General features: G+C 44.3%; 1 protein-coding gene across 2 annotated transcripts; it reads right to left on the reverse strand.

The window, feature by feature from the left end:
• Positions 1 to 115: 115 nt before the first annotated feature.
• On the reverse strand, positions 116 to 12,664 carry NUP85 (nucleoporin 85). Of its 2 annotated transcripts, XM_076353696.1 has the most exons (19): positions 12,606 to 12,664; positions 12,412 to 12,505; positions 12,174 to 12,336; positions 11,722 to 11,792; positions 11,149 to 11,192; positions 10,267 to 10,336; positions 9,164 to 9,285; positions 8,652 to 8,786; positions 7,970 to 8,092; positions 7,457 to 7,588; positions 6,946 to 7,052; positions 6,559 to 6,642; positions 5,888 to 5,953; positions 5,271 to 5,422; positions 5,061 to 5,178; positions 3,584 to 3,684; positions 1,651 to 1,802; positions 920 to 1,006; positions 116 to 310 (listed from the first exon to the last, which is right to left on the reverse strand). In XM_076353696.1, the coding sequence occupies exons 1-19, from the start codon at positions 12,636 to 12,638 to the stop codon at positions 209 to 211; spliced, it is 1,956 nt and encodes a 651-aa protein (XP_076209811.1). In that variant the 5' UTR covers positions 12,639 to 12,664; the 3' UTR covers positions 116 to 208. The 2 variants fall into 2 exon arrangements, with proteins under 2 accessions (XP_076209811.1, XP_076209810.1); XM_076353695.1 differs by having other exon boundaries at positions 12,174 to 12,505.
• Between the last annotated feature and the right edge of the window lie 1,317 nt (positions 12,665 to 13,981).

Here is a 13,981-nt window from a genome sequence, read left to right on the forward strand (position 1 = left end):
TGCCAGACCACATTGGAACAAGCAACCTTAACGTTTTGATGCAGCTCTTTCTTACAGGTTATGTTTCAATTTTTTTTTAAGTTATGTTTATAGAAGACAAGAACAAATCCCCAAGCAATATGCAAAACAAGACATTTATTCTTAGAAAAGCAGTCAGGTTTATGTACAGTGAGCCACAGAGGGTGAGTAAAATCACATACTGCTGTCTTCAAGATCCTTCCAATGTGCCTTCTTTGACGATGACTCGTGCAAGATTTCGTGCAAGAGCAAGTCTCAGCATTTCCACTTTCATAGTCTCGACGTCATCATCCTAAAAGCGAGCGGAGTTTGGGTTAGACTGCTACATGCAGTACTGAGCTGGTGATAGGTTCTTTTTCTGAGTTTTGGAAAGTAAGGATGCAGGTCATTAAGAGGAAGAGTGCATATATATTTACCTGTCATAGGGACCTCCTGAGAAGAGCAAAAGCTGCATTTCCTACTTTTTAGATCAACACAAGACAGCATTGCCAAGCCTTTTCTTTTTCTGGCAGCTGCAGAGGTTTGCATGTGGAGCAAATGGCTCCCTGTTCTGCGCCTGGAATGTTTCATAGCTTGAGCTGTTAGATGGCAGCATCTCAGCTTTTCATTGCCCATGTAATTTGCAATTATTTGTCTTGGAAAAGCATCACAGTCCAATCCAAATCAGCAGAACAGTGAGGAGCGGAAGCACTCCTGTATTGGTTTTGCGTATACTTAAATATCTCTTGATGATGCCTCATTTGGCTGGCCTTTAAAAATAATAGCACATACCAGCCTCGGTAACTCAGGCTCTCCCTCTTTTCTGCCCCCACGCAGGAATATAAATTTAGAGTTTGCTTTCCCCAACCCTCCCTACAGCCCCACCGATTCATTATCCAGTTGTCCTCAAAACAGGAGCTACCTGGAATTTCTGCTTATCCGACTTCCCTGCTGTCAGGTCTTCCAGGCATCTCATCAACTCGTAAGTCTGCTCTGCTGAAAATATGACCTGTGGAAATGAAAGTATTTACTGAAAATGATCAAGTTTAAGGACGTCACACAGTCTGAGAAGATAACTCAACTGAGAGGAAGAGAATGCTTTCACACTCCCACAGATCCATTCTGACCCTTTAAATCACAGGATCAGAGGATAATTCAGCTGGAAGTGACTTTGGGAGGTCTCTAGTGCCACATCCTGCGCAAAGCAGGGCCAGCTATGAGGTCAGAGTGGGTGCTCAGGGCTTTATCCAGTCATGGGTCTGTAATTGCTAAACTGCCATTTTCTTGATGGATCTTAAAGCAAAAATTGGGCTTAGAAGAAGGAAGCGCACTAGAAAAATCTTCCAGCCGAGTACCAGAAGGAACGGGATGCAGCGTGCATTTAAATTATCAGCATATAAGTATTCCACTGCTGTTTTCTAAAAGCAGGGAACCAAGTTGAGAGTTGATTATCCTATCCTGGGTCCTGTGTGCTCCCACCGATGGGACACTTGGATAGCTGTGCAATTCTGAAACTGCCACGAACAGTTCTTTTGCACTGGAAGTGCAAGTCCTAGCCTGGGGGCAGAAAGGCGGTCATCACTTAGAGATGCCTTGTCAGGAAGAAAAGAAAGGCTGGGGGTGGTCTTTGTCTCGTGTGACCAGCCTGCTCACCTCTTTCTGCTCCAGCAGGGGAAGGGCATCTGTCAGCAGGGTCATCCAGAAGGAGCAAGGAGCAATGTGAGCCGTCATCAACATCAAAAGCAACTTGCCAGCTTCCGAGAACCGCTTCTCCCCATACAGCCGGTGGAATTCTCGGTACTTCCCTACACATGGGTGTTGGTGAAGGGTAAAAGGCGTCAGTGTCTGTCAGACCTGCTCAGGCCTGGGTTACTGGATGGTAGGTGGTCTGTTTGCTCCCATGAAGCCTGTGGTAGAACTACCCCCAACTGAAATGAGTCTCCAAAGCAGCTGAGCCTGGGGGAATGGGGATCTTGTGCATGAAGAAAGGTTAAAATAGAGGCTGGCTGAAAAGGCAGCCAAAAACCCGTTACTGTTCTTGGTAAGGTTTACTGTTTGAACCAGCCTGTTCGCTGACTGATACCGTCTGGTGCTGAGTGTTGCAGGGTGAGCAACAGCACGAGTGGCTTAGAGAGATTGGTGGCATCTGCAAAAACCAGGAACGGGAGGGGAGAGGTGGGGGGGTGAGTGTTCTTTTTGATATCACAGAGTATCAGGAGGTCTGAGAGGCTTCACTGTCTTCCTGATTGTTTAAATGGAAACAGATCTTTGTTAATGTGGGAAGTTCTGCTTCCACTAAGAATTAGTTAGATCAATATCCAGCACGTGAGAACTGGCTGAGGATGAAAGTGAGTTTTATTCTGTGACTTTGTTTGTATCCACTAAATTGTCAAAATACTGGAAGTAATGATTCCCATTCAGATTCACCTTTGACTAATGCTTGAGCTCAAGATAGAGACATATGGAAGTTGTCCAGCAAAAGTACACCTGATGTTTTTAAAACCTCAAAAGGAAAAACAAGCAGAAATATTTTCAGGCCTTTCAGGATTTTTTATAAAAAGCAGAAAGGGAGGTAATTTCTCTATAAACACAGTTTATAAACACAGTTACACAATTAAACTACAAATCTTTGGGGCTCATGCAAGGGACACTGGGCATACAGAGATATGAGGGATTACCAATTTGGTAAATCACAGTTAGCTTCTAGGCTTAATTTAGGATAAGGTTTAAATGAAGGAAATACAGTTCCAGTTTTGCAAGCTTGGACGAAATGGGAACAGAACAAATTCAGGATCACCCTCACTGTAATGTTGGTGTCAGCCAGAAGGGAGTCAGTCCAATTGCCAACAGCTATTCCAAATTCCTATTAGATTTTGGCCCCAGTAATTGGGCTTGCTAACTGCCACAGCTCCAGAGAAGGGTGCATTTTAGCTCAATTTCTTCTTGGTCCATTAATCAAAGGCCACAGAACAGCTGCAGCCAGATGGGCAGGTTACCACAGCTCATACTTGTGCCAGCCAGGAGAGGGAAGCTGCGGTGTGTAAAGGAAACTAGCTGGAGGCCCTCCACTGTTACCTGGCACAATTGCTATAGTGAAAGGGTAGGAGAGATCTTATGTTTGAGCGAGCTTGAAATTAGCACACTGAACCAACAAAAGATGTTGAGATTTCGGAGAACTTTATGAAGTTAGTAAAATTATCACATTGTCAAAATAACTTAAACCAGTAGTTTACTCTTCTAAGAAAGCCCCCTAAGGTCTTCCAGATTGCTTGCTAATACTTCAAAGTCTCTCTAGGTAGTCATACAGTCTGGAAAAAGACTAAGAAAGGGGAAGCCTACAAGTGTCAGAATTCAAGACTATCCTGCTCAAAGCAGTGCAGAACAGATGCCTACTGTGAGTGCAATTGGAAGTGCAGTCTCCTGGTAGCAAGCAGGCTGCATCCCAAATCACCTTCCATCATTTGCTTTCCCCTCATCACTAAAATAGGATGTAGCCAGATGGAGGAAGAGACAAATCCAAATAATTCTGTGGAGTTAACTGTGTTCTAAATAACAGACTAGAATGAAAACTGTAGGCCCTTCTTACCAAGAAATGTTAGCCGGTCACTAAGCAGCATGGATGGTCCCAAATTATCAATGAGGTCCAAGTCAGAGAAGCATCCCCTTTCACAATAGTCCTTAAGGAATCTAGGGAGAAAGTAAAACACAATAAAAGCTTAGAGGGGAGAACATCGTCCACATTCATTTTGTATCTCCTAATCCCTTCCCAGAAAACTTTACTATACAACTGAGTTCCATCTTAATCAACCTCCCATGAGGGTTTCAGAAGACATCAAAACATTTCCTGGGAGCGGCCAATGAACTGGTGTAATGTGCGTTTTACAGACACTATTTATTCTTCCAGATTTTGTGGTAGTTGAGATCTATTCTTTAAAAGGAATAAGTGCAGGAAGGAGCACAGGAAGCTGAGGCTGGTGGATGCGTAAATAACACTCCCAGGTCATAACAAAAGCTCTATTTTTCTGCTGTGTAAAAAAAGTTGATAAGCAGCAGGAACAAAAGCAATTCTAAAAGCTTCTCATCTGTTTTGTCACAGCCTTCATTATGCTGCTTTTTTCAGAGCTGCTTCCTGTGATGGTTTTCTTTCACCTTCTGTTGAAAGAAATATAATGATTTCCACTCCCTCAAAGAACAAATATAAAAAACCCCAGCAATTTCTTACTACTCCCTTTTTTCACTGCTGAAGATAGAGTATTGCTTGGCCATCTACCTAGAGTGTAATTTCAAAATTATACTCTAACTATGCAAAGAGATTGGTATCTGCCTATTTTCAATTAGCAAAAAAAATACACGACATAGATTGCCAGAGATTAAAAAGCATAAAGAGAGTTGCCATATCTTTTGTCTAGGCCTAAGCTAAGTGTTAGCATCCTCTTCAATTTTGTAACAACCTTCCCACCCCTGCAAGGTCAGATATTGTGACAAGCTTATGCAAAACCAGGGACATGATAAAACTTTACTCTTTGTTACATATGTTATAATTGTGGCTTGAGATTTTTTGCACAAATGGTGGCTTAAGTGACTCCCACTGACTTGTTTGGACGCTGCACGGTGAACTAGACTGGTTAAAAATAATCTGCTGAATAAAGCACAGAAGGGGATTATCCTCCACCCAAATCAGTTCCCTTGTTCACTGTATAGTCCATCAAACAGCCGTATTGGAGCAAGTGAAAGGGCAGTGCATAAGGTAGAGCTGTTGCCAAAAGAAATGTTTATCAAAGCAAGGTCTAAGAGATTGGTCTGTTAGATAAAGCCAATCTGTTTCATCTCTAGATTTCACAAAGTAAAACAGTGTAGAAAAGAAACAAGCTAGGGTACTGCAGATGAAAGTACCCAAGGAGGTCATTTTCTAGTCCAGAAGCAGGTACTTGGTCTGAGGGAAAGATAATCCCAATCTGCCTGCAGCAGGACCTCTTCTGGTCCATCGTGGAGTGGCTGCCTTCTCCCAATCCTACCACCCTACTATAGCAGCAGTCATCTGAGAGCTTCTAGCTCACACTCACCGATCAGATATTAGTGTAGCAAAAGCTGCATCCTTAGCTCTGATGCTCCATGACAGGGCAGAGCCCAAGCGATTATTTCGCAGAGCTTTCATGGCCATGATTTTACAGATGCTACGAACTTAGGAGAAAACATAGGAGAAGAGGGAAAGAATTAGTTTCAGTGGTTTCGCTTGTATCGCTACAAAACAGTGAGATTTAAAAATCAATCACCTTGTTCATGCATCTGTCTCTGCTCGCAGATCCTCAGCACTTTGAGGGCCTTCTGTTCTGTGTTAAGGGGTATCCGTTCAATATGAAGCTCCAAATATACCCTGCCATATTCTGGACAGTGGTCAAAGTAATCTACCCCCAGCTGCCACAGGCTGAGAGGGGGAAAAAAAATCATCAAGCATTCCAATCATATAAATCTTAAATAAGCACAACAGTAAAGCCACAAGGAGAATCTGAGTCTGCTCTGATTAACTTAGTATTCAGACCTAAAATGGCTTTTACTTTCTACCAAATACCAGCTGCCTGTTATCAACTTAGGAATACCTGCATCTCACAAGTGCTTTGGTACAAGTTGCTCTGTACCAAAAAGCCACAGTGGCAGGAGCAATTCTGTCCTGGTCAATACACTTGATGGGTTCTAATAGATAGCTTTCATCTTTAATTCAGGAAAGGAAACGTGCTAGTGTTGTATGATCCTTAGGGACACATTCGCTGAAATCCTAACAGTGGCTTCTGTAAGTTTTGTCTTTTTACTTCATTAACATGTAGTTATTTGCTTTGGCTGCCTCCATGTTAGTCTATCCTCTGAGTGAAGAAAAAAAAAAAAAGGTTGCTACCTGTGATGGGAGAAGAGTCCTGAGGCATATTCTAGCAGAAGGAATTCACGCATATTTGAACCAAAACTGGGAGGGAGGAGAGAAAAGAAACAGGCAGCATTATTTGCACCTCATTGGAAAAACCTACTGATTTTATTTCACAAGTACTTTTCATTTATGCAGCATGTTTTTTCATAGGCTATCTTAACAAGCTTCGTACCTCAGGCCTAAGCATGCTGGTCAGCTTTCTCCCTGGGGAGACCTGCCAAATATTTACAGCACTTAGCAAATATAACTCGGAGGAAGTTCTTTAAGAAACTGAAACTTCAAGGAAATCCAGGTAGCAAAATTCAACTGCTCAAACATCTTTTTAGATGAGTTTCTCACCATTCCCAATAATCACAAACATTTGGGCCCTTGATTATAGTTTGGATAAAGTTATATTTTAAAATGTAAAAAAATCCTAACATTGTACCGAGGCACTGTTGAATAGCATGTCAAATTCATCAGGTCAGCAACTGCTTCTGCTTCTCAGAGCATCTGGGCTGCCTGTAACTTTAGAGGCACATGCAGCACCTTTATTCTCATCTTCTGTAAACGCCCAAAATGCTCCTTCTCAACCAAAATCTGCATGCTGTTTCAGTCATCCTTGCTTCTGGATGTCTGAATAATCAATGCAAATAAATACTTACTAGAGATTGTGAGATTGCAGGAGTTTACAGTGATCCAGGAGGTCAGTCAGATGAGCCACAAACCACCAGTTGCTCAGGGCAATGCTGTTTTTGAAGCAAGCAAAAGAAAGAAAAAAACTAAGCCTACCACTGCCAAGGAATGTGTCAGGTTTTCCACAGGCATTTCTTACCAATACAGAAGCTATATTACAGTATAATGTCTAGTTGCAATGTCCCAGACCTAATGGAATACTTTTAATTGCTGCCTGCTTCACATATTTTTGCTAAATTCTTTGAAAGGATGATCAGGTGGGCTGTACCCATATCCTCGACCCCAAATACTATTGGAGTGAATGCACACAGAAGCAATATTGTAGAACTAGAGAATAAAAAACCTTAAAACTCAACCTGCATTCCTTGATCACTTGATGCATCTCAAATTCAAAGGCTGCCATTAAAATCGTGTCTAGAGGCTCAGGGCTGCTTTCTCCACCCAGGAACAGGTCCATACTAGACTGTGGAATAAGATTGCAAGACATGATAAATGCAGAAGTTTTGAGATGGTAGAAGGAAGACGTTTGTTTGGATGTAGCAGCCTCATTTAAGTTATTTTATGGGAAAGAATATGTCATCAAGACTGAACACATTAACAAAAAAGATTTTTCTTTATTTTAGCATAAGGAAACTGGGAAAACAATTTGCAGGAACAAGACTGGTAACATTAGACACTGAAGAGAGTTGGTCTTCAACAATTATTTGTCCACTGTATCAGTCTCCCAGTCCACTTACAAACTCTAGGAAATGTCTTACAGTTACATAGTTGCTGTAAGACATCAACCCTCCCAAAGTTTTTCTGTAAGTACAGTAACCCTTGTGTGCATGAAATGGTGGAGAACATAAAAATAATTCTATTTCATGCCTGTGCATAAAACCGCAGTTCCATTGGCTTCACAGTTGGATGGGAATACAGGAGCCGGGTAACCAGAAAGTGGTACCAAGTAGTCATGAGTTCCTTTTTCTCTAGTATGGCATCCTCATCTCCCAGCAGGATCTAACAGGAGAAAAACACAGGAGTAATTCTGCAAATTCAGCAATGTACACAGCTGCATCATAACTCTTCAGAGACATTACTACTCCCATTTTGCAAAGTTGAGGATTTAATCAAAATTAAACAACAAAGGACAAAGACCCTTCTCAGAGCCAAATTTCTTCATCAGCCTTATGGCCTTGGACATGAAGAGAAAATGATCTGCCCAGGCTTGCAAAGACTGTTGCAAAACAAAGAACACAGTACAGGAGACTGGCTGAAATGTTCTGATTTAATGAATAGATCATCCAGAATATTAAAGTTACTTATTGCTACACAGGGCTCCTGAAATACACAAGGATGAATACTTGTCCACAGTTTTCTTCCTTCCCAGCAAAAACACACCTTGCAGATGGATTCCATGTGGGAATTGCAAGCAAAAGTTCCATCCTGTAGATACCGCTGACATTCTTCATGCCAGTGCTGCCATTTCAGCTCCATCTCAGTCAGTGTCTGCGTGTTGCCAAGCTGAACAGAGGGTAAGATACATAAAATAAAAGAAACACCAAGTCAAATCACAACAGGTGCTTGGGCTGAACTCACAGTCATTTGTGGTAAAAAGCTAAACACGGGGCTGCCATCAAATTTTTCCTTGTCCTACAGTTGCATTTGAAGTGTCTTACTTTACCCATTTTAACAAGGCAAAGGAGAGCCTATGAGAGATTACCGCGATGCAGCTGCAATTTCTCCTCCACAAGGAGACCGCTGCAACAGAGGGAAACTCTGCTGGTAAAGTCTTCAGATAATATTCTGTACAAGAGAATAGTTCTCAACAGCAGCTGTTTCAGACAACTGGATAATGTACACTGTTGCAAAAATTATCTAACTATGTTGGTTTGTCACCTAACAGGCTTTTGTCCGAATGGTTGGGTCTTTTGGGAAATTCAAGAACACAAACGTTATTACTGTAAAGAATTAAGACTGAGATGTTTTAGTGGTGAACAAATTGTAATGTTACAGGAGCCACATCAGAGGCGGCTCTCTTTTCCCAATGGAACTGCATGAAAAAAACCCACTTTGTACATACACTGGGCACAGGCATCTTCTTCATCAAGTCATCCAAGATTTTGTACATGTTCACTGACGTGGGATTGGCACTGGCTTCCTTGGAGAGCAAGTGCCGTGCTTCATCCATTCGGCCTTGCAGCACAAAGACATCCACCTGCAAAAACCACCTGTCTGTGAGCACCACACTGTTCAAGGCTACAAAATACCCAGGAAGAGTATCGGGGGGTAATTTTAACTTGTGATTTAGGCAAGTTAAGTGGAGTTAAAATGCTTAAACTGTAGGCCCTGCTAATTCAAATACACAGTGTAAGTCTTGACCTTATGGATCATGAAAGTGAAAGGATCAGGATGGGAATGAGGGGTAGGATGATCATAAGAATGGCTTCGTCTTAAAACCTATATAGGCAGACAGCAGCAGTGTCCTAGGTATCAGTTTCTGAGATGTAGTCTAGTGTCGAGTGGGGGGAGGAAGGTAAAACACATAGGCATGAATTCTCTTTGTTTAAGAATCTTATAGGTGACTATACTCGCCACGTTCCAGAAGAGCTTGTGTTTCGATGGATTTTCACTGCTCAGAACTTCACGGACCATGTTGTCCACATCACAGACATGAAGTCGAACCCAGTCAAGGAGGCGAAGCAGAAGGGGGCCAGCTTTATGCAGAGAAGATACCATTCTTTTAGTTCCCAACTGCTTGTTCCCAAACTGTTATTTTACATGCTTCTAACTTTAATGGTTTGACAATCATTAGATGAGGTTTACTAATTGGATTTCTATCTGCCACGCTCAAATTAAAAAGGAACAGGGTTCCTTAAGCAGCCAAAGCTGTGGGAGCACCAGGCTGCTGACAAATTTCCGTGTGGCAATTTTAGACAGAACAGCAGCAGAGTTCAGCAGAAAACCCTGACCAGTTACTTGAAGAACTAAAAGGTGAGTGATTCAGATCATAAATCTTGCAATGCCAAAAGACGCACAGAATGTTTCTGTCTTGTTTAGCATCATGTCATTATTATTAACTGAATATGACAAGGAAATCTGGCACTAGGTGATTAACTTTTCTTCAGATTAAGTAATCTGTAATTTGTGAAGAGTCACAAATTACAGATTACTTAATCTGAAGAAAAGTTAATTCTGAATTCTGGGACTGTGCAAGTAATGTATATTTGCATAATCCGATTTCCTTAAAAAATTATTTATTTTAAAATGCTGGTGAAAACAAACTGACTTCAAAAATGGCATCCTGAAGTTAAATGAGTTGCATCAGAGAATGCGTAAATGTTAGTTGGCATCAACATATTTGATGCTTAAAGATGTGTTTATGCTTAAAAGTCAAATAAATCGGCAACAACTTTTGATATGCCTCTTCTTCACTACTTTTCTGTAAAATAGACAATTTAATTATAGTGTACTACACAAGGGGAAAAAGTAGAAGGCAAATCTAATAGCTTGACATAATTCAATATGAAGAAGGCAATTTACTGAGGCAGAAGAGGTATTTTAAAAGGCTTATTGACACTTGTCATATCTCTAAAACATATTAAGATACGACACAATGGATGCTACGTACATTTTAAACAAATAAATAAGCAAACAAAAACCCTTCAGTCTAAACATCAGGATAGTTCAGTGCTCACCTGCAGCTGCTTCAACAAACAGAATCTCACACAGGTTCCAGATCAGCTCCATTGCAGAGAGAATAGAAACCTGAAAAAAGCAGGGCCATGTTTCAGATTTAGCAATTATTCCAGTTAGTTGGGGTTTTTTTAACCACACAAAGGTCTCTGCTGTCCATAGCAATTGGTCAGTTAAGGTCAGCTCTTACAGACAGAGAAATGTCATATTCACATTTCAGAGATACAAATGAAAAGAGAGAATCGGGCCTCAACTTGTCCACACACATTTAGCTCAGAAAATATCCAAGCTGTTTGTGTATTGAAATGTGATGATAATCTGTCATCAGTGGGAAATACAAAACAGTACAGAAAGTATTATTTTCAGCCTTTTTGCACTCCTGAGACTTAATGTTACAAACAGCAAAGTAAGTAAGGAAGAAAGGCCAATTAAGCAGTATCAGTGCAGCTAACAGGACAAAACTACTGTGAGCACTCTGCTCCTCCCATAACACTCTTCTTGTGTCCGACAGTTCACGGTGAACATCTAGAACTTCCTACAAGGCTCAGATGCAGTTCATTGGAACCTGAGTGTTTAAGAGGTGAAGTTTCAGACAGGTGAGTACTGGCCCACAGCTGGCTTTAAGATGACAAGAAAACATCACACCTATAACACTGAATACATGTTTACGAAACGGCAGTGAATCCAGATGTTGGGCATCTTTTCATTGTTTTAGAAATAATAGAGCTAACTATTTATTCCCATTTATTTTTGGTTACAAACTGCATCCAATATACTAAGCCAGAGTTAAATCTAAACTGTCTTACTGCCAGTGTTGGTCTTGGTGAATTTACTAGCCAGTGATTCATGTTCAGCTGTGACTACATGACATGACTGCAGATTACCTGAGTACTATACTGGCTGTGCAGGGCAGGGTCCCGGGTTGAAACTGAGGGAAGAATAAGGAAAGTCAAAGAGCAACATATTTACCTTTCACAGCCCTTTCTGGGCTCATAAATAAAGTCAACAATACCTGATCACTCATCAAGCACAGACCTAAATGAGTACACACATGGCAAAGCTAACTTTTAAATAAAACTTTATAACCTTTTTTTATAAATCCTGTGCAAATCTGGGTATGGCTACAGGGCAAGGATGGAAGGGAAGGGAAAATCTCCCACTTTTTGGGGGGAGCAAGCTGTTAATTTGGACTCGGTTTCCCATAAAACTGCAACCTGAGATACGAAAAGACTGCAAGTCCCCAGAAAATCAGTTAAAACACGGTAGGGAAAAAAAAAAAAACTGTCCAGATTTACAAACCAGCTTGGAAATCTCCTGGATGGAAATGGAGTCTTGATAATTACTGAAAGCTATGCATGCTATTTTACAGTAGTTGCAATAACTTAAAATTGAAATGCTACTTTTATAATCACAAATAGCATTTCCTTTTATTGCAGTAAGAGAACAAACAAACTTACTAGCTGCCTGGTGCATGTCCTCCATACAGGCTCTTATCACCGATCGGTAGTTTTTACTCACTTGAACCAATCTGCCAAACACAAAAAGGCCTCAGTTAGAGAGAGCTGTTTGAGTTTTAGACTCATGCCTATTTTCCACTAAAGCCTTGCAAGCTTCTCTGCAGCAGTAGACACTCCCAGTACTTGGGTGAATCCAGTGGGAGTCAGCGAGGCTGCGTGCAGTGGTTGCATGTACGCTGCCTATATGGACAAAGGCGCTGGTCAGCACGGTTATTGGAAGGATCAGGGCCTTGTTTTGTAAAATTACCCTAAAACTGTCATTTTTTTCTGCATTGCTGATGATTACAGCAGCTCTAAGCAGTCTGGATTTATAAGGTCAATGGCATTTGGCTGGCTGGAGAAGGAGCAGCGACGGCGGGTGTTCCCCACCCTCCCGCACCCCCTCCACTCACTGTGCTTTTCTCGACTTTCCCGCCAGCTCCTCCTCGCTCCGCTGGAGGCCGATGAAGATCCCGTGCGACTCGTTGAAGAGTTTCCGCAAGGTCTGGATGTAGATGTCCTGATCCTTGCGGACCACGAAGAGGCGGGAGGAGCTCGGCCCTCCCTCCCCGGTGCCTGCAACACACCCCGTCAGGGCCCCGGGCAGAAGCGCCCGGCCCGGCCCGCCCTCGCCCCGGGACGGGGACCCACCTCTCTGGCCGAAGAGGGTCTCGCACACCAGCACCTCCGCGGGCCCCCAGGCGAAGCACAGCTGCCTGGCGGACGGGTCCGCGCCCGGCACCACCTGTGAGGGGACGGCGGCCCGTCAGAGGCGCCCGCGGCCCCCGCACCGCCCCGCACCCGCCGGCCCGGCCCTGCCCTGCCCTGCCCTCCCCGGCCCGCACCATCAGCGGTGGCTCGGCGTCCAGCTCCTCCATGACGGCGGCCGCGCTCGCCTCCCGCCTGCCGACGCGCGGGGAGGCCCCGCCGCGGCTGCCCGCGCCGCTGCCTGCGTCGCCGCGGAGCCCCGCCGCGCTCCGGCGCTTCCCCGCCGCGCTGCCGGCCCGAGCTGAGACGCCGGCCAGGGGAAGGGGCCCGGCGGGTCTTCGCCGGTTTGGGGCAGGCGCCGGCCGCTCGCCCCGGAAGCGCCGCCGGCTCCAAAGGCCCCGCCGGGGCGGGACGGGGCAGGGCAGGGTGGGCCCCGCTCGGCTCTCGCCCGTAGCTGCCTCGGTCGCTTCCCTGAGGCCGCCCGCGAGTGAGGGGCCGGGCGGAGCCCCGTCAGGCGGTGGCTGCCCCGGGAGGGCTGGTGCTACCCGGGGTTTTCTGGGGGCTGGCTCTCGGGCAGGGCCCAGCGCCGCAGCGGAGAGGCAGCAGGCGCCTCAGGCAGCACGGCGGGGCGAGCAGTCCGGGGGCTGCTCGAGGCCTCTGCCTCCGGGGCTGGCGTGTGCCGCCGCGCCGAACCTCGTAACCGGCCCGCGGGGCCCGGGGTGGGGAGGAGGGTAAGGAAGGAGGCCGGCCCATCTCGATCTACTTCATTGTCTTGTCTCGATGGTTTACATGCTGCATGGATGCAGTGCTGATTCCGGGTGCGCGGTGATCTGGTTGGTCAGTCAGCATTGTCTTCGTGTTGACTTTGTTGACTTGATTGCCTTGTAATAACCTGTTTCTCTTACTTCTTTACACACTTCAAGCACCTGCAGATAGATGACCCTCCAGGTTGTTGAAGGTGACATTCTCTGGAGTAGCATTGCTGGAGCTCTTGGGCAAACTCTTTGATAAAGCTGACTATAAAATTATGTGTGTTACGACTCCAGTGGGTTGCCCACAGGTTGGAGAAGATCTTGTAATGAAGCATTAGATCGATCAGAGCAGGTCGGGGAGCCGTGCTGGCAGGTGTCAGGAAGAACTCTGCTGTGTGTGTCTGCCTTATTCGCTTACTCAGGGTCATGAGATCTTTTCCCTCTCTGCCTGGCAGGGGTCAGGATGGGAGTTAATACCCCCTAGAGACTGGGCAGAGTTTGCCTGCAGAGACTGCTGGACACTGCCTGATCAACTTTCTGCTAACTCTGGGAGCTCATGTACTGATGGAATTGAACTTGAGTATCCGTTAGTAACTTGGTGTGATAAAACACTAACTATACGCTGCTACTTTCCTTCCATTCTGCTCTCCTTCCTGTCTCTGCGCACTCCTCACTTTTTGCCTGTTCCTCACAGTAACAAACTTGTTCAGTGATACACTTTTTAAGAAAAATATTAACAATGCTGTCTTGCTGAACTCACA

This window comes from Aptenodytes patagonicus, chromosome 16, assembly GCF_965638725.1.
Source record: "Aptenodytes patagonicus chromosome 16, bAptPat1.pri.cur, whole genome shotgun sequence".
Classification (NCBI taxonomy): Eukaryota; Metazoa; Chordata; class Aves; order Sphenisciformes; family Spheniscidae; genus Aptenodytes; species Aptenodytes patagonicus.